The sequence below is a fragment of the Zasmidium cellare genome (assembly GCF_010093935.1).
Source record: "Zasmidium cellare ATCC 36951 unplaced genomic scaffold M409scaffold_11, whole genome shotgun sequence".
Classification (NCBI taxonomy): domain Eukaryota; kingdom Fungi; phylum Ascomycota; class Dothideomycetes; order Mycosphaerellales; family Mycosphaerellaceae; genus Zasmidium; species Zasmidium cellare.
Window position 1 is genome coordinate 22,420 of NW_022986955.1, and position 17,393 is coordinate 39,812.

The window sequence follows — 17,393 nt, forward strand, 5'->3', positions numbered from 1 at the left end:
ATAAAGTAGAAGAGTTAAAAGTTAAGCGTGTCGCGAGAAATTAAAAGAAAACGCGAAAGTGTCGCGGATCCGTACGCAGCTTCACCGTCTGCGCAGCTTCCCTATCAAGTACGTTACTCGCAGTACTATCCATGGCGTTAAGGTCGATATTTCTTCCTGGATCCGCGTAGTGACCCGGCTGGAGATGGTTGAGGAGAAATGGAAGATGCTAACGCTGGAAGTCATCTATCTCAGAGACAGCCTTTCACTGGCCATATCTGGAATTCCGGGCAATTTGCCGCAAGAAGACCTGGACTTGCTACGGAACGCACGGGCGAGCTACAGATGTGTCATGTTTGATGTCCATGTACATGGGCACCCGCCAAACGGGGATCTGCCAGGCGTAGATAGACCGGACACTGTGCGTGAGGTTCTAGATCGGAACTACAATTGGATAGCTATAGAGTAGAGTACACTGCTTCTTAGCCGTGGATCATCCTTGCTTCGACAATGAACTGTCATCTTCTCCCCTTTCAAAAGACTCCATGGCAGCCCGCAGCTGATCGACCAGCTCAACCGCATCGTCAGGATGCTCGGCAGCATTAAAGATGTAGTGATCAGGGCGCACCAGTACGGCTTTTCTCTTGTGGGTACGGTACCACACATCATAGTCACCCTCCAGGTTGACGTACTGCGCACTCGCGCCTCTCGAGACATGAGCAACTGTCACGTCGTACTTGACGAGCACCTGGCGCTGTCTCGAGTCGAAGAGATGTTTTGGGAGGCGCTGGCCGGTGATGATGGTCCGACCGCCCGGCAAGAAATCCCCCAACAGCGCGACTCGGCCCTGATGCAGCACACGGCCTTGGAGCATTGGACGGCCAACGCATTGCAGCTCGCCTGACCCCAGCAAGCAGCCTCCGGTGATCCTGGGAAATTCTGGCGGTTGAGCAACTTGGAAAGACCCAGCAGCCTGTGGAGATTCAGACATCATCTGATAAGCCTTCTTTAGCGCAGTACCAATGCCGATGGACAGTTTGGTAATGTCTTCAACGTGTGACTTCCGCTCCTGCTTGTAGGTGTCCAGGAGCTCCGGTCCGACCGTATTGTCCAGCACGGCAGAGAGCTTCCAAGCCAGATTTGCGGCATCTCTAGCCCCTGAACACATGCCTTGGCCCATGTATGGAGGCATAGTGTGTGCTGCATTGCCCATCAGGAAGATACGATCCTCTCGCCAGTGCTTGGCAATGCGAGCTTCGAATGCATAGACGGAGTGCCGTCTGGTCACCCCGTCCTCTGGTCCTACACCCCACGGGGCAAGCAGCTTCCAGCAAGTGCTGAGTTTCTGCAGCTCGTCAACACGCTCGCCCTCTTTGCGTGCAAATTCCCACCGCGACCAACGACCTCCCTCCCAGCGACCGGCAAGGTACTGCCTGCTTGAAGAGAGTACGTGGGCGTTGCCCTGAAGATTGGGGATGTCCAGATCTGGGTCAAAATGCTCGAAGTCGATGACCAGGTGTTCCGGATGCGAGAAGGGAATTTCAGTCTGTGGAATGCCCAGATGCCTCCTCACGAAGCTGTTGGCCCCATCGCTTCCCACAACGTATCGAGCCCGGATGCTCTGCGTCAGGCTCTGGTCCGAAGTATTGATCGACGTCACGTTGACTCCAGTGCTGTCCTGCTCCAGATTGCTAACCTGATGACCCATGATAACACGGACGCCCAGATTGCGGGCACGAATGTCGAGATGATCCTCAAGCTCAACCGACGACATCATGTATGCCCTCTTCCAGCCACTGCCATCGCCATCGGCTGTCTTCAACGACTGGAGCGTCTCTCCCTCAGCTGAATGGACTTCGAACTCGGTGAGAGCGCGGGCAATCTTCTCGACGTCTAAGGCAATGCCGATGTCTTGCATGATTCGCATGATTTGACCGTCGACATGACCGTGTCTGGGAGCGTTCCATCGCTCTTTGTGCCGCTCGTAGACGCAGACACGGAAACCTTTCAATGCCATGAGGATGGCAAAGACCATGCCAGTCGGCCCATAGCCGACCACACCCACATCGATATCGGCATCGTCGTTGTGCTGATTCTCTGAGCGGTAAGCCATTATACTGCGAAATTAGCGGCATGAACTCGAGCTTTCCTGAAGCACTGCACAGTAATGTATAGTCAAGCCCATTCGATCTGTCATTCACAGATGAGGCAGATTGCCCGGGCGATCAGACTTAATTCTGTCCCACATGCTGACAAGGGCTCGTCTCAATCACCGCTTTTGGAAACTGCCGGTCGTACACATTCTGGTCTCAACATGCGTAGATTTGGAATTGCAGACTGCCAATGATGGAGACTCGATTGTAAAGCTAAACATATTTGACATGCGGTCTTCGATCCTCCAAGCAGTAAGGTATCATTCAATACGGTACTGCAATGGCAGCCATGGCTTGGTTGCGGTACAAGGCTCGTTCTTCCGGCGTAGACTCGCGCTGCTCAAGCTTGGACAATTCGACACTCGAGTGCACCACGGTGCTGACACGATGGTACCGACGTTTCATGAATGCCTCAAACGCCTGTTCCACGCTGCCATAATCGCGAATGCACTGCGCCAGCACGGCCGAATCCTCCAGCGCCATCCCTCCGCCTTGCCCCATGTGCGCTGTGCTGTGGTGGCATGTGCTGCATCGCCAATCAATATGGATCGATTTCGATACCACCGGTCGGGGAGAAGAATCCATCGAAAAGGGCGCGCGATGATTTCTGAATCTGGCCTCAAGCGACTGCGCAATTCTTGCAATGCAGGTGCCGTCATTGACTGGAGCAGCTCCCTGAAATGGGCAGCAGTGGAAGCTTCGGTCAGGCGCTCTCCCTCGGGAACAGTCATCACACTCGCCACGTAGACAATGTCTTCGGGGAGATAGTAGAACCCCAGGCGTCCTTCGGGGCTCATGTACATGGATTCGGGTTGAATCCGAGGCCCAGGCGCCATCCATCGCATGCTGAACTGACCAGAGTATTGCGGCTCAGGGCCATCTGGAATGATAACGCCCCGAGTCGCCGACGATACACCGTCAGCTCCAACCAGGAAGTCTGCTTCGAGTATCTCGCCGCTGCTTGTTGTTACAGTAACCCCATCCATCCGATTGTCGATCGCAGTGAAAGTTGTGTGTGCCTTGATCTCCACTCCGAGTTCAATCGCAGCCTCAGTCATGATCTTGATCCACGTCGGTCGATATACGCCAACCGTCTCTCTGGTCTCAGAGCCGTAGGGGTCACTGGGACTCTTGGCGATAATATCTCCAGCGGCATTGCGAAAGTCCAAGGCTCCATTCCCCTTTTCGAATGGCATGCCCTCTCTGTACAGCCTTTCGTACAGACCCAGCTCTTCTGCTGCATTTGTCGCGCGCCCACTGACGCCGATGGAGGCACCTTCTTTGGGGTTTCCTCGTTCCAAGATCGTACAGAAAACACCAACACGAGCCAATGCAATCGCACACGACAAGCCTGCGATGCCTCCGCCGATGATAATCGCTTTCGATGCGCAAGGCATGTTTGGACGACGACGGCCTGCCTCGATGGCGCTCCTTTGAACGCCAAAGATATGAAGCAGCGTCGGACTGACTTACTCTGAGAACATTTCAGCGTTGCTCCGCTTGTGCACCTGATGGCGAGTACGACTCGTCGGTCATCGGTGGGTGTCAGCTCCGGGGAGGTGAGGAATACAGCACATGCCGTTATTAATTTTGTGTCTGTCCCACATGTCCCTGTCCCACATGCGTTGATCAATACTCTTCTTCACCGATAGTTCCGCGCAAGCTTGTTTCCAATTCCAGCTTCCTTGCGTATTCTGGAGATTGCGTACCGGGCTTGGGCCTTGATCCACATTTCGTCGCAATGGAGAAAGCTGTGATTATCAATCAGCATGTCTCCGTCGATCACCAGCTTCTCGACGTCGGCACCAGAGCAAGAGAATACAACAGTAGTAACAGGATCGATCCCGCCGTTCAGGATCTGCTCAGAGTCGAATGGTACGCAATGAAGGCCAGACGTATCGATCACGACGAAGTCTGCTTTCTTGCCCACCTCCAAACTTCCGATCTCGTGTTCGAGCCCCAATGCCTTGGCGCCATTGATGGTCGCCATGGCGAGGACCTGCTCAGCCGTCATAGTGGTGGCATTCTGTCGTGACCCTTTCTGAATAAGAGACGCCATACGCATCTCAAGGATCATGTCGTAAGTATTTGCACACGGGGCTCCATCCGTGCCCAGACCAACATTGACCTCGCCAGCCAGCAGCTCTGGCACAGCTGCAATGCCTGATCCAAGTTTGCAATTGCTGCTCGGATTGTGTGCTACTGTGGCTCCAGTCTCTCGCAGGAGAGGGACGTCCTTAGGAAGATCCAGATTCACCATGTGAGCGAGCACGGTCTTGCGGTTTCTCCCGATCAGGTTGGTCCGTTTGCAGAACTCCACTGGGCTACAATCGTAGCTATCGCGGTAGATTGTTAAGTCTTTTGGGGCTTCCGCGCAGTGCATGGTGAGACCCATGCCATGTTCCGCGCAAGCATCTCCAATGGCCTTATGAGCAGACTCGGCTGAGCCGCGAGGGGTGACAGCTGCCATCCACACATGTAAGCGACCTCCACAAGCGCCGTGGTAATGTTCGCGAGCAGTGAGAGCAGCGTCAATCGACATGTTGGAGATGTCCCGGTCTCGAGGATCCGCAATTGCATCCGTCTTGGTCGTCTCTTGCACCTTGACAAGCTTCCCCTGAGGACATTTCAGCAGTCTTCAGTAATACTTCAAACTCTTCCTCCACATACCAGACACGCTCGAATCCCCATCTCTTCCACCGCTCGAACGGCATTTTCAAAGCCACTGGTCGGCGTCAGGAGAGCCTCCAAGAAGCATGTCGTTCCACTCTTTAGCATCTCTGCTATAGTCACCCGAGCAGCGATATAGCCGTCGTCGCCCTGATAGTTGGCTTCCAGGGGCCAAATGGCGTCGCACAGCCATGAATGTAGCGGGAGGTCTTCAGCTAATCCTCGTAAGAGCGACTGGCCGAGATGGGCGTGCGTGTTGATGAGGCCTGGGATGATGATTTTGCCCTTGCAATCGACAATGTCGGTTTCACCACTCCGCTCATGATGTTGCAGAATTTGGCTTGTCTTTTCAATGGCAGCGATGCGTCCGCCCTCTACCAATATTGCTCCGTCCAGCCATATTGTCCGTTCCGGGTCTACCGTGATGATGGTGGCATGAACGAATAGCATTGCCTTTTTGTGCCCTTTTGCGCCGTTTAGGTGTTCGAATGAAGTTGTCTTGATTCTGTCTCTTGGAGATCCTGTGCCCCAAAGCTGGCGATTGTGCTCCTGAAAAAGTACGTTGTTGCCAGTGACCGATTGCGACTGCCAACCCATTTGATGGCGGCAGTCTAATTCAAATTCAGTCTTGTATGTAATGAGGGCGGCCAACTCCCTCCTGCACTCCAGTAAACCTGCATGATGCATGGAAGAAAGGAGTCGCAGCTTCAGCTCTGCCCGAAGGGCGAAGTACGAAAGCATCGGTCGTCGGGCAACTCCAACCAATCACATGTCAGAGCCTGGTACGAGACTGATAGCGCTTGATAAGGCCACGGCCAGCAGGATTCAAGATAGGGCGATGGGCGATTGTAAGCATCTTCGTACTGGACGCTTCGATGATCTGGGAGCTCTGTGGGTGTGGCTGTCAGCCATTGATAGTGGGAGATCTAGACATACGCCTCTGCTCGAAGAGCGTAGTCGTAGACGTTGAAGATATAGGTCAGCATAGAGGCATCACCTGGTTCAACATCTGGAGGGCTACTGATTGACGAAGCTTCTTCATATTTCTGAGTCGTTGGAATATCAGACAAAGGTCGAACAAGATGATGGAGGACGGGAAAACAATCATGGCCGTGGGAAGCACCACAACGTCGACAACATCCCACGAAGCCAACGAGCAGGGCATCGTCTCCAAACTGCAACTCCACCAAAGAGCAATCGAAACATGGACATACCTCACCTCAAAAGAAGTGTGGCTGGGCGATTACGACTACTGGTACCTTGTCACACCCAACATCCCGCCCTTCAACCGCAAATACAAGGACAAGGCGATGCCCTTCTACGGCCTCCACGATGAAGTACCCATCCTGTTGACCATCATCCTCGGGCTGCAGCACGCACTCATCATGATCGGATCCGTCGTGTCGCCGCCGCTTGCCATTGCCTCTGGTGCATTCAACCTGGACTCGGCTCAAACTTCATACCTCGTTTCGGCAGCTTTCATCACGACAGGCATTGCCACAGCCATCCAGGTCACTCGACTGCACATCAAGGGTACCCCTTTCTACATCGGCACCGGTCTGTTGTCAGTTGTCGGCCCTACATTCGACATCATCGCTGTGGCCATGTCGTACAGCGACATGCGGTACAAGAACGGAACCTGTCCAATCGCTTCCGATGGGACACATCTCCCCTGTCCAGATGCATGGGGCGCTGTGCTTGGAACGATGCTTTGCACGGTGTTGATCCAGATGGCTATGTCCCTCGTGCCTCCTCGATTCCTGAACAAGATCTTCCCCAAGACTGTCACAGGTTCGCTGCTGCTCCTCGTCGGCGTCTACTTGATCGGCAACGGCATGCAGAACTGGGCTGGTTCGTCCAACTGCAATGGCGGCGAAGGCTACTACGCATTGTGCCCCAGCATCGATGCCCCAAAGCCCTTGCCCTGGGCTGATCCCAAACTCATCGGTCTCGGCTTCAGTGTCTTCATTAGCATCGTCGTGGTTGAGCAGTTTGGTGCTCCTCTCATGAAGTCTGCCTCGGTCTTAATCGGCCTCGCAGTGGGTTGTATCATCTCAGGGGCTACCGGCTACTGGTCCAAGCAGAACATCGATTCAGCTCCTGTTGTCACATTCCTCTGGGTTCACACCTTCAAGCTGTCTGTCGATGGAGCCCTCGTCCTGCCGCTTTTGATCATGTTCATCTGCGAAGGCGTCAGTTGTATGCCGGATATCCTCGCCACTGCTGAGATCTCTGGGGTCGATGTCGAAGGTACTCAGTTCAATAGTCGAATCCAAGGCGGAATACTTTGTGATGGATTGGGCAGTCTGATTAGTGCGTTGGGTACCGGGCTGCCTATGGTCTCGCAAGCTGGAAACAACGGTGTCATTGTCCTGACGGGATGTGCGGTGAGTCGATCGATGTCTTTTGAACCGTTCGATCCATCATCATTGTACTGACTATGGCATGTAGTCTCGTCGAGCCGGCTGGGCGGCGTCTGTCTTTCTCGTGTTGATGGGTTTCTTTGCCAAGTTTGGAGCCGTATTCTCAGCCATGCCTCCTTCAGTGCTGGGTGGCATGCAGGTCTTCCTCTACAGCACCGTCGCCGTCGCCGGTATCCGTATCCTGGGGATGATCCAGTTCACCCGACGAAATCGATTCATCCTCACCGTCGCCCTCGGCATTGGATTCATCGACATCGTCACTCCGACGTGGTTCAACAAGGTTTTGGATTACAGCTGGCCCAACGTGCATCTGCAAGGCTTTCTGCAGGGCGTGAATCTCATCGTGGAGACGCCATTTATCATTGCGGCCGTCGTGGGGGTGATTTTGAATCTTTTGCTACCGCAAGAGAAGAGCGAGATGGACCAGATGTTGTTTGGCGCCGCGGATTCTCGAGTCGTTTCCACTTCCCTTCCTCGAACAGAGGATCGTGCGGCAGATAGCCGGCCATCCATGTCTTGATCACTTGTTAGAAAACATGTATTTCGATAAGAGAAAGCAAATTTGTTGTTGATGTCCAGTGCAACCTTGAACCACCCAGTTCCCTCGTCTTGCGCTGCACGTGGCGATGGCAAGCTCCAAGATGAAAGAGACGCCGTTGAGACATGGAAATCCCTATTCACCACGGGGAGAGTCGACATACAAGGCCAGCCAGCAGTGAGATGAGCACAGCGTACAGAGGCCGCGTGCGGACGGGGTGTTTGGCTTGTCGTGCAGCAAAAGTCAAGGTTCGTCCAACGTTTAGGCTGAGCAGAAGAATCAGCTGATCCACTCGGACTTTCGTTCAGTGCGATGAGCAACACCCGGTCTGTCGGCGCTGTGTACCCCATATGACCCTGCCAACTGGGTGGCATTCAAGGAGATGGCTTTGCCGTTCATCCCGCAGAGTATTGTGCTGGCGAAGGCGACCGAAGCCGAGCAGGAAGTGCATCGTGCACGGAAGAATGCCCTGCCTCATGGTCGAGCCTTGCGACTGTACGAAGAGGCGTGCTTATTGCTGAAGACAGATCTGGCCCGCCTGACCGCTGAAGGCAACTCCTTCGACATCCTGCTCGCCGCCGGCTTCGTGCTTGCTCTAGTGGAGATGATGCTGCCGGAAGAGACAAGGACGGGTGTCCTGTATCAGCCAGTGGATACTGCATCCACAACAATGCAAGAGATATTGGCTTCACACTCGTCGCCGTCTCCGCTGACGGCAAGGCTGGCTGCCTGGTTACTGATCTGCCATGCGGCTGCTCGTCGTTCCGGGAACCGAGGGTTGCTCTCCGAGTCAACTCGAGAAACGCTGAAAGCGATCTTCGCCCAGTGTACTCCAATCCCGCCTCTAGAGTCAGCCAATGCCGCTGACCCAGATCACACTCTTCTTGCTACGCTGACAGAGCCTCTGTTCGCCTTGTACGTTCAGACGCAAGTCATCTCGGCGCAAGTCGCAGATCTTTCGCACTATCATCGAAGCCGTACGACAGGCGAGGACCAGGAGCAAGTCACAGCCATAATGGCAACGTACAAGTCCCAGCTGGATCAACTGTGGTTCCATCGTCCAGCGCTTATGCGACACGGTGCCGGAGAACTGCAATCTCGAATCACGTCAAGAACTGTAGCAGAGGCGCTTGATCTGCAGTGTACGCTCTGCATTCTGACATTTGACACAGAGATGGTCGAGATGGGCCGTAATCTGTCTCAAGAACAGAGCACCACCCTAGAAGCCTGCGCTCAGTTGAGGCAGATGCAGAGTATTATCTCCGCATGGATGGATGCTCATCCGAGGCGTTCTGTCCACTCAGCCTTCCTTCGAGCTCTATTACTCTGCGCCATTGAAAGCACAGATCAGGATGAGTCGCAGTGGGCCGTGGCGGCCATGCGGGATATCCACGATCCCATCTGCTACAGCGACTTCTTTGCCAACTTCTCGGAAGGCTTGGCAGATACGCAGCGCCGCATGGGCCGGAGAGTGACAACGAGGTGGTTCGGGTTGCAGACTTTTAGCTTCTCTCTGCCATTCCTGTAAGCCCATCAGAGACCGTCGTTGAGAGGAAACATCCAAGTCATCTCGTTGCCGAGCAAGTCCGAGTTCATCGACTCGCTCCAGAAGTTGTCCCAGTCAAAATCTGCTGCCATGTCGATGTTGAATCCTGGGGCGTCAAAGTCAGTTTTCACTGGTTGCTGACTTCCCACTGCTGACTCCAGGGTATCGGCAAAGCTGGCAAGAGGTTGGCTTTGACCTTCGATGGCACGGAACAGGGTCACCAGTCTCTTGATCTCATTTCGAGCCTGATCAGGACTCATTCCTCCGTGTTGTTCTGCTTGAAAGCTAGCACGAACCAGACAGACGCACGCAAAGGCGATCATGGTAGAGAAGTAGGAAGGCAGCTTGTGAATCCATTGGGAAGCTCCTTGCCAGAGAGTGAAGCATCTGATCACCGAGAGTGCACAATCGAAAGCATCCTGGTTCGATCGGGCTGTGCTAGGGGTGGAAGCTTGACCACGAAAGACGTGCGAAAAGAGGAACAGCCGTCCAGAGTGGTAGTAGAAGTCGACCAGGATATGCTGCAGCTCAGTGTCGACGGCGTCCTGCTCGACACTCAGTGCGGTCTTCCAGTTGTTGTACCACGTGGAATACGCCCCATCCAGTCGATTGATCTCCACCACATTACGACTCGCCGCCGGAGAATGAATGTCTGCTCCAAAGGTCTCAAAGACTCGTCGGTTGATAGACCACAACTCGATTTGACAAATCAAGAACAGATCTGCCGGCGTTGAATACTCGCTCTGGAGCAGCGTCGCTGGATTCTTCAAGCTCCTCCATTCGTGCGTCATGGACGGTTTACCGTAGACCAGAGAGCAATGGTGGTCGCACAGGAATGTGAGGAAATATATTCTGGTCCGATTGTAGCACGCAACGTCGGTATGAGGCATCTTGGTGATGCATCTGTGGAGGTCGAGTTGATAGCCGATGCGGACAGCTAGACATGTCGTGAATCAGATCAAGATAGGACTTACGGCCTCCTTCCAAGCACTTACCTAAACCTTGAAGAGTACCAGCAATGCCTCGCAGCCAGAAAGCTCCAACGCAGAGGGCAAGTACGTCGTCAAAGGAATTGCTTTGGGCGAACAGCTTGCGGAAAACTTCTTCCTGCAGGCCAGACAGACAAGCTGGATATTCATCTGAGTCGGTGCAGAAGGCGGCCACGGTACAGACGGCAGCGGTCAGTAGAGTGGATCTTGCACGAAGAGCCGCTACAGTCGGGACTGGGCCGAGCGGCTGACAGATGAGCGGATCCAGATACTGTTGGAAGAAGCCCAGGTGCTGTTTTGCCTGCTTTACGGAGATGATGCCGCGAGAGATGATATCCGGCCATGACGGCGTCTCGATGCCATCCACTCCTTGGCTGAGACTGGTGATGGACGCTGCTGGAAAAGCCCCCAAGCTGCATGAGAGATCCAGCTCAACGTTGATGCGGTGTCCGCCTGGGCTGTAGTGTGCTTGTCGAATGGGAGTCTTCGCTACATTGGGACTTTGTTGAATACGGACTTCGGCGGGCTGCTCACTTCCTGACAGGGCCTGCTCGAGCCTGGCAAGCCGCTGCTCCATGTCCTCTTTCCATCTGCTCCCAAGTCAGTTACGACGAGGCAATGCGAGGGCCTGGGCCTCTGCCCTTACGTTGCATCTGCCTCCAAGAGCGTCTGCAGGCTCTTGTTGACTACGCATGGCGTGTTGTGAGCTTTGCATCGGGTGCAGGGCGGCTTCGATTGTGTCATATGACATTTGATCTGCCCTTTCCTTCAGTCCACTTCGAGGGAAAGTGTGAGACTGTGAGACCATCGCAATACCTTGAGCTTCCGGCAAGTCACACACGCCGTGATCTTGCGACTGATGTCCGGCAGCTTGCGGTCGCCAAAGGACTCGCGGAGGGCTATAGCAGCCGATCGCTCTGACATTGTGGGAGATGCTCGCCGTCACGCAGTCATGGATTCAAGGAGAAGCAAAAGATGGATTCTGGTGAGCGACAAATCGACGTAGAAAGTTGGACGGACATGTTGCCGTCGGCAGGATTCGCACGGCAACATCACCGCCGCTCGCTGATTTGGCCGAATCTATCACGGCCTACCCAGAACGTCGTCAATGAACCAGATATTTCCGGGCTTCAAGGTATTCTCCGCACATGGGAGAGGGAGTAGACATTTGGAGTCTTTGTCGGATGCCAAGGATTGTGCATTGATGACACTCGTTGTTTTGTTTACTTCTGGCGCCCCCATAAATTTCTGGACCCACTTCTTTGGGGGTCACGTTCATCAAACCTTCCTCCTCGTCTTCTCTAACCCGTCTTCCAGTTCCTCCCAGCTTCACCAACAACGAAAATCTTCGAAAGCATATGAGAATGGCGGATCTGCAAGCATTGATGTGTCCCTTTCAATAAAACAATCCCCGCTTCCTTCCCCCGAATTGGACCTCATTTCTCGGCTGCAAAGGTCAAAACATCACCAAGACATGTCCCGAACCGACTTCAAATCTGGCAGAACCAGGCCCAGTCTCTTCAGGATGAAGGCCGGTCGTGGTTACAAGCTGCTGCTACTGAATTGTCCGAGTTTTGGATGACTACTTCGCAGAGCGACGATGATGGACTGCTGTACATCTGCCCCTACCTCTATGGAGAGATATTTGGTCAGTCTGGAATCCACGCCATACGACGGCCACGCACGAGGTGAGGTGGAAATTCACGTGCCCACGAGACTACCCATCTAGAACTTGATCCAGAAGCTACGGCGAGACGTAACAGCTTCATTGTTATGAAAGAGTTCGAGAAGTCTCTTTCCTAGGTTTGGTCTTTGAACAAGTCACGCTCCAAGTTTGCTGGATATGAGACAACACTTTTCTACTTCCGACCTTGCTAAACTCTCCATTCACATACCACCCATAACTTGTTCCACTCGTTAGGCAGACATGGGCGTTTCCAGCACCAAGCGCAGGGCTAAAGTGCTTCGTATCGTCATGCCGAAGAGATCTGCCACCAGCTCAGCGGCAGTTTCTTTGCCAGAAGGGCCGCATTGCTGGTTCTTCGCCAAGCTGCCTGCGGAGTTTCGCGAGAAGATCTACGTCGAAGTCTTCAGATCATTCCCAACGCTACTTTTGCAGCGCAAGAGGCAGAAGAAGCATAAGCCGAATACCATTCAGTGCACGGTTCCAATCGGCCGGAGACAGAGGGACAAGACTTCGCCAAACTGGAGCAAAAGCAACACTGGCATATTGCTCGCGAGCAAGGCATGTTACAACGAAGCATCCAAGTGTCTTTATGGTAACTTGTCCATCGTATTCGACAAGCCTTTCTCGATCAACTACGCCTTCCTTCGTACCGTCACGGCGCCTTCGCTGGCATGCATCAAACGCATCACAATTCAGCACCGGACGACACTCCTTGGGCGAGGGGGTGGGAATACCCAGCAAGCTACCAAGAACGAAGCCTCCGAGACGGTCATGTGGGCTCGCATTGTGAGCTGCATGACCGGGCTCGATTCGCCCCACATCAAGCTTTCCGTTCAGCAGTATCACAACCATATCGTGCCGTCCTTCGATGACGACTGGGGTCGAGGCGATCCTGACACCTTCTACTCCGTCAACCAGCTGAACAGCATTCATTGGCTTCAGCCTTTACGGACATTCTGTGCTCTTCAACCCCAGCTCAAGAAAGTCCGCGTCGACAGTTGGGACGAGCCACATCACCACATGCGGGCTACCACGTTCATGGGCTACAGATACGACAAGGCCGTGTACTCGCTCCCGGGTCAGACGTACGAAAATGCCCACGACGAGGTGCGTGGGAAGTGGTGTTGCTTCTACAAAGCTCTGCATGCTTCCATGGGCCGAGCCATCCGGGACATCATCTTGGGGAAAGAGGAGCCTTGGGCCGAGCATTTGGTTGTGCTGACCAAGTATGAGATGTTCAGGCTGGACCAGCATGGCAGTACGGGTCTCTTCAAGGATGATGCGGAGGAGGCCAGAGCTATGCGGAGAGAGATTGATTGAAAGGCCGGCAGGGGGAGGACTACAGGTGGCTGAGATTTGCCGGAGCAGCGTTGCTAGGCATGTACCGGCCAGCCTTTGGAAGAGATACTTTCCTACAGTACAGATTTGGGTCGAACGAATCTACCGTCACATCATTGTTCCATTTGAGCTCGAGAACCCAGACGATCTCCAGGCAGTCTGCGATGATCTGTTGGCTGTTCTGTCAAGCATCATTGCTTGGACCCAGCTGAACTTCTGAGTTCTAAATTGGTAATTTTCCAGCGTTGTCATGTCGGCCAAAGTCCTCTCGGCAACATGCTGTCTGGAAGGTGTTAGTAGCGGACCTCGTCGCATTGTTCTGTACATAACCCACGATTGGAGATATGCAGCATTTCACACATATGTCTCTTGGCCTGAACACCCCACTCCGCAACCCATGTGGCCGTCAACACTGCTCCAGCATCATCTTTACTTCATGCGATCTTCCTCCCTTTCGCCCTTTCGCCTTCTCTGCTAGCAACTGCAATGCCATTCCCACTTATCGTCCCTGCAAGGCCTGTTTCGATTCGCTGCACAAGTTTCAGATTCTCCCGCTTGAGCTCTGCAAAGTCGTCGTCGAGTTTCTGGTGCCAAGGGTACAGAACGAAGACTTGAAAGCCCAAGGCTGAAGTAGCAATGAGGAAGTTTGTAATGCTGAATCGTCGCGCAAGGAGAGGCATCGTCGTAGATGTCGGGAGATTCAGAGGCAGTCGGTTGACAACTCTGTGTCTTTAGATGTCTCGATGTACAGTTGAAGAACGTGCGCTGACGGGGAGCAAGCGAATGAGTAACCAGATGCAAGAAAAAGGAATCACCGAGACGGCCTACCTATCCTTGGATAAGGTCGACGCCTTTTGTACTCACTTGTCAGTCTAACGACGAGGTGAGGTCGGAGATGCACCGAGAGCCCGACTTCGGCTAGAGATGGCGATAGAGAGAGCCAATGCAATCCGTTGTCTTGTCTCGCGTATTGTCTACGACCAGGGTGGGGGGAGAATAGCGCCAGAAAACATTGCTGAAGTTGGGAATGGCTCGGGACAAGGCTGATATACCAGGATGTGTCGGAGAGAAGTGCGAGTGGCCTAAGCGCTGTGTTTTGAAAGGGGCAATGACGACATGAGCATCTCCTTCTCCTTCCTCATGTTCCTCACAACAGCACAACAACAGTACACACTCTCCTCAATCTTGCTGCACGGGCGAGTCCCTCCTCTTATTGATACCCAACTCTTGAATGAACAAGTCCGCCGCCCGCTCGCCAATGACAAAGGCCGTGTTGCCGGTGTTGGCCCCCACATTCTCCGGCGGAATACTCAAGTCCGCCAGCTTCAAGTTTTGCAGGCCATGAACACTCAATGTGTGGTCGACTACTCCGTTTTCCTGCCTCGGCGCCATCTTGCACGTTCCCAATGAGTGCCAGGTCGTCGACAGGATCTCGCGGACCTTCTGCTCGATCGCAGCGTCATCTTCCTTGCTGTACTCGATCCTCTCGTCTCCCTTGGCAAGAGGTCCATCAGCCTTCTCGATGACTGCGGCTTTGCTGCCTTCTGGGAAGTTGGGATGATTGATCTTCAGCTCTCCTCGGAAAATGGGCATGCGGCGCCACATTTCTCGCGACAGCTTGTATGCCCAGACGTGCTTTTTGACGTCATTGTCGCCAGGATCTTTCAGCCAGCCGGTTTCAAAGTCGGGCTTGTCGGCCATGGACTTGCCGGTGATGTGGATGTGTCCTCGGGAGAATGGGTAGCCAGTCCAGTTGGCTTGCGAGACATATTCGGCATCGTCTGGCAGGATGGAGTGGTCTCCGTAGTAGCTGGGGGCTGTCAATACCAGGAGCAAAGCGTTTGTTTCGGCTTACCAATTGTACAGTGCCAGTATCATCAGAGGTCGATCTGGGACATCTTTGAAATCCTGTCTCACACATCAGCATACTTACGCAGCTTGAAGAATACTCGAGACAGATACATACCCGGTCCCACGCCTTGCGGAAGTCTGGCCCAATTGCATCAACCTCCTCTTCAGTCGGTCTGAACTTGCCCTCTGCGAAGCACGTCAGCATTTTCACCATTAAAGCTTGCGTTGTTAGAATACGCACGACCATCCATGGCGTTCGTTCCAAGAAGTTCGTCGTTCATTCGGATGGCTTCGTCATGTTGAACCTGCCGTCTTGGAAGCCGTTGATACATTCCCGGGGGTGGAGATTTGTGCGATAGGCCCAGAGCGACAAGTGGTGGTCCTGGTACTCTTCGCCTACGCCTGGCAAGTCCTCGATGACTTCAACTCCAGCTTTCTTCAAGATTTCGGGATTGCCAACGCCTGATCTTTCCAACACGCCAGGAGTACCATTGGCTCCAGCAGAAACGACAACTAACTTGCGGGCTTTGACTATTCTTGGGCTGGTATATCCAACATCCAAGAACTCTGGATTGGCCATGTACTTTGAGTTCGTCTGATACTCAACCCCAACAGCCTTCTTCCCGTTGAAGATGACCCTGAGCACCTGCTTTTCGGTCAGGACGTGGAGATTAGGATATTCGTCGCCTTTTAGTTTGGGATGGATGTAGCGATGAGCTGCATCCTGTCTTCGCCCGTTCGGTCCCACATAGCGATAGTATCGTTCGGCGGCATTGTTGTTGTCGAGGTTCTGAAGATCTTGCACTTCCGGATATCCCATGGCCGCGGCTGATTCAATGAAGGCATCTTCCGACCGCTTGCAAGTGTATGTGCCCTTGGACACATTCACTGGCCCTTCGAAGCCGTGACGGTCTTTGTCGCCCTTGCCGTGATACGTCTCCAACTGGAAGAGAAGTCAACCCAAAAACCTCGACTTCGAACCAAGAGCGTTCTTACCTTCTTCAAGAACGGCAACATGTCATCGGCAGTCCATCCATCCGCCTTCCACGAATCGAAATCCGACCGCTGCGCACGAGTGTACACCATCCAATTCATCGCCGAGCCACCGCCCAATGTACCTCCAGAGGGAACGATTGGCCCACGCCCTGCAAGCTCTTTCGACTCATTGCCCTTCCAGAACAGCGTGATGTTGCTGTTGGGGAAGAGAGCACGCGGATACAAGGCCGGATGCACAACTCCTGGCAATCCGTAGCTGTTTGGGCCTTGTTCGATGATCAAGATCTTGAGGTTGCGATCGGCTTCGGCGAGTCTTCCACCTACAACACATCCTGCGAGTCCGCCTGGATTCGACTGTCAGAAATGTCCGTATTTCTTCTGTGGATTGAAACTCGCCTCCTGCGATGATCACATCGGCTTCGAAATCAGCTGGCAGACGGTGATGATAAGGCATGTTTGAGCGGGTTTTCTTAACCAGCAATGAGGTCACAAATTGTAGAGGTCGTTTGAGAGTACCATTCTCCTACCTGCCGCAGATTCCACGCCATGACGACTATAATGGTCGGCCATATGGACGCAATCGACGCATGCCCCTCTTCCTCTGCTCTCTTACCCCTCATGCTGGTCACTGGATCTGATCTCACATCTTGGGAGTGCAATGAGCTGAACGGTCGAGCATGGCGGTTCTTGCGGCAAGTTGATACTATCGTCGGGGACTTTCTAATTCACCTCGACAGCGACACATTCAGTGCAACGGTGCTAGCTGGATGCCCTGGTAGCACGAGGAAACACTGCCAAGGCTTTCTGGTTGTAACGCACTATTGTAGCGCTGTACTGCAGCCGATACGTGCCACGTCTTCATGCACAGACAAAGCCTGGGGGTACAAGATACTTATAGTGCTTGAGATCTCAGATCTTGTTCTCAACCCCGCATGATGAGAAGAAAACTAATATTATCGAGCTCCGGGAGGGTTACGCGGGCAAGAGCCTCACTCTCAGCCCGGTCCGCGTATAGCCAGAGCTGTCCGCGCACAGCAAGCCCTATCCACGTATACAGTACGCACCCAACACCTCGATCCTTCGGAAACGCATCACAACTTCTTGTTCGCGATTTAAATGGACGATCGGGAATGGTTCGACGGTGGCTCGACTTTATTTAAAAGCTTCGACCACATCAGGCCGCCATCGATGCACCTTGTCTTGATCTGTTCAGCCACCGAATG

At 53.6% G+C, this 17,393-nt stretch overlaps 7 protein-coding genes across 7 annotated transcripts; 2 read left to right on the forward strand and 5 right to left on the reverse strand.

Moving 5' to 3' along the window:
• Positions 1 to 472: 472 nt before the first annotated feature.
• On the reverse strand, positions 473 to 2,092 carry M409DRAFT_20726 (uncharacterized protein; the record flags this gene model as incomplete). The annotated part of the gene is made up of 1 exon (XM_033805521.1): positions 473 to 2,092. The coding sequence occupies one exon, from the start codon at positions 2,090 to 2,092 to the stop codon at positions 473 to 475; it is 1,620 nt and encodes a 539-aa protein (XP_033669598.1).
• Positions 2,093 to 2,396: 304 nt separating this feature from the next.
• On the reverse strand, positions 2,397 to 3,529 carry M409DRAFT_20727 (uncharacterized protein; the record flags this gene model as incomplete). The annotated part of the gene is made up of 2 exons (XM_033805522.1): positions 2,397 to 2,643; positions 2,694 to 3,529. The coding sequence occupies 2 exons, from the start codon at positions 3,527 to 3,529 to the stop codon at positions 2,397 to 2,399; spliced, it is 1,083 nt and encodes a 360-aa protein (XP_033669599.1).
• Positions 3,530 to 3,774: 245 nt separating this feature from the next.
• Positions 3,775 to 5,489, reverse strand: M409DRAFT_65139 (uncharacterized protein; the record flags this gene model as incomplete). The annotated part of the gene is made up of 3 exons (XM_033816385.1): positions 3,775 to 4,749; positions 4,803 to 5,266; positions 5,396 to 5,489. The coding sequence occupies 3 exons, from the start codon at positions 5,487 to 5,489 to the stop codon at positions 3,775 to 3,777; spliced, it is 1,533 nt and encodes a 510-aa protein (XP_033669600.1).
• A 419-nt stretch (positions 5,490 to 5,908) lies between these two features.
• On the forward strand, positions 5,909 to 7,745 carry M409DRAFT_36273 (uncharacterized protein; the record flags this gene model as incomplete). The annotated part of the gene is made up of 2 exons (XM_033810527.1): positions 5,909 to 7,189; positions 7,254 to 7,745. The coding sequence occupies 2 exons, from the start codon at positions 5,909 to 5,911 to the stop codon at positions 7,743 to 7,745; spliced, it is 1,773 nt and encodes a 590-aa protein (XP_033669601.1).
• A 1,551-nt stretch (positions 7,746 to 9,296) lies between these two features.
• M409DRAFT_20730 (uncharacterized protein) lies at positions 9,297 to 11,222 on the reverse strand (the record flags this gene model as incomplete). Its single annotated transcript, XM_033805523.1, has 4 exons — positions 9,297 to 10,246; positions 10,305 to 10,888; positions 10,945 to 11,054; positions 11,115 to 11,222. The coding sequence occupies 4 exons, from the start codon at positions 11,220 to 11,222 to the stop codon at positions 9,297 to 9,299; spliced, it is 1,752 nt and encodes a 583-aa protein (XP_033669602.1).
• Positions 11,223 to 12,225: 1,003 nt separating this feature from the next.
• On the forward strand, positions 12,226 to 13,305 carry M409DRAFT_20731 (uncharacterized protein; the record flags this gene model as incomplete). Its single annotated transcript, XM_033805524.1, has 1 exon — positions 12,226 to 13,305. One exon carries the CDS (start codon positions 12,226 to 12,228, stop codon positions 13,303 to 13,305), a length of 1,080 nt encoding a protein of 359 aa, XP_033669603.1.
• Positions 13,306 to 14,502: 1,197 nt separating this feature from the next.
• Positions 14,503 to 16,624, reverse strand: M409DRAFT_65141 (GMC oxidoreductase; the record flags this gene model as incomplete). The annotated part of the gene is made up of 7 exons (XM_033816386.1): positions 14,503 to 15,133; positions 15,179 to 15,231; positions 15,290 to 15,360; positions 15,416 to 15,463; positions 15,505 to 16,117; positions 16,171 to 16,514; positions 16,567 to 16,624. The coding sequence occupies 7 exons, from the start codon at positions 16,622 to 16,624 to the stop codon at positions 14,503 to 14,505; spliced, it is 1,818 nt and encodes a 605-aa protein (XP_033669604.1).
• Between the last annotated feature and the right edge of the window lie 769 nt (positions 16,625 to 17,393).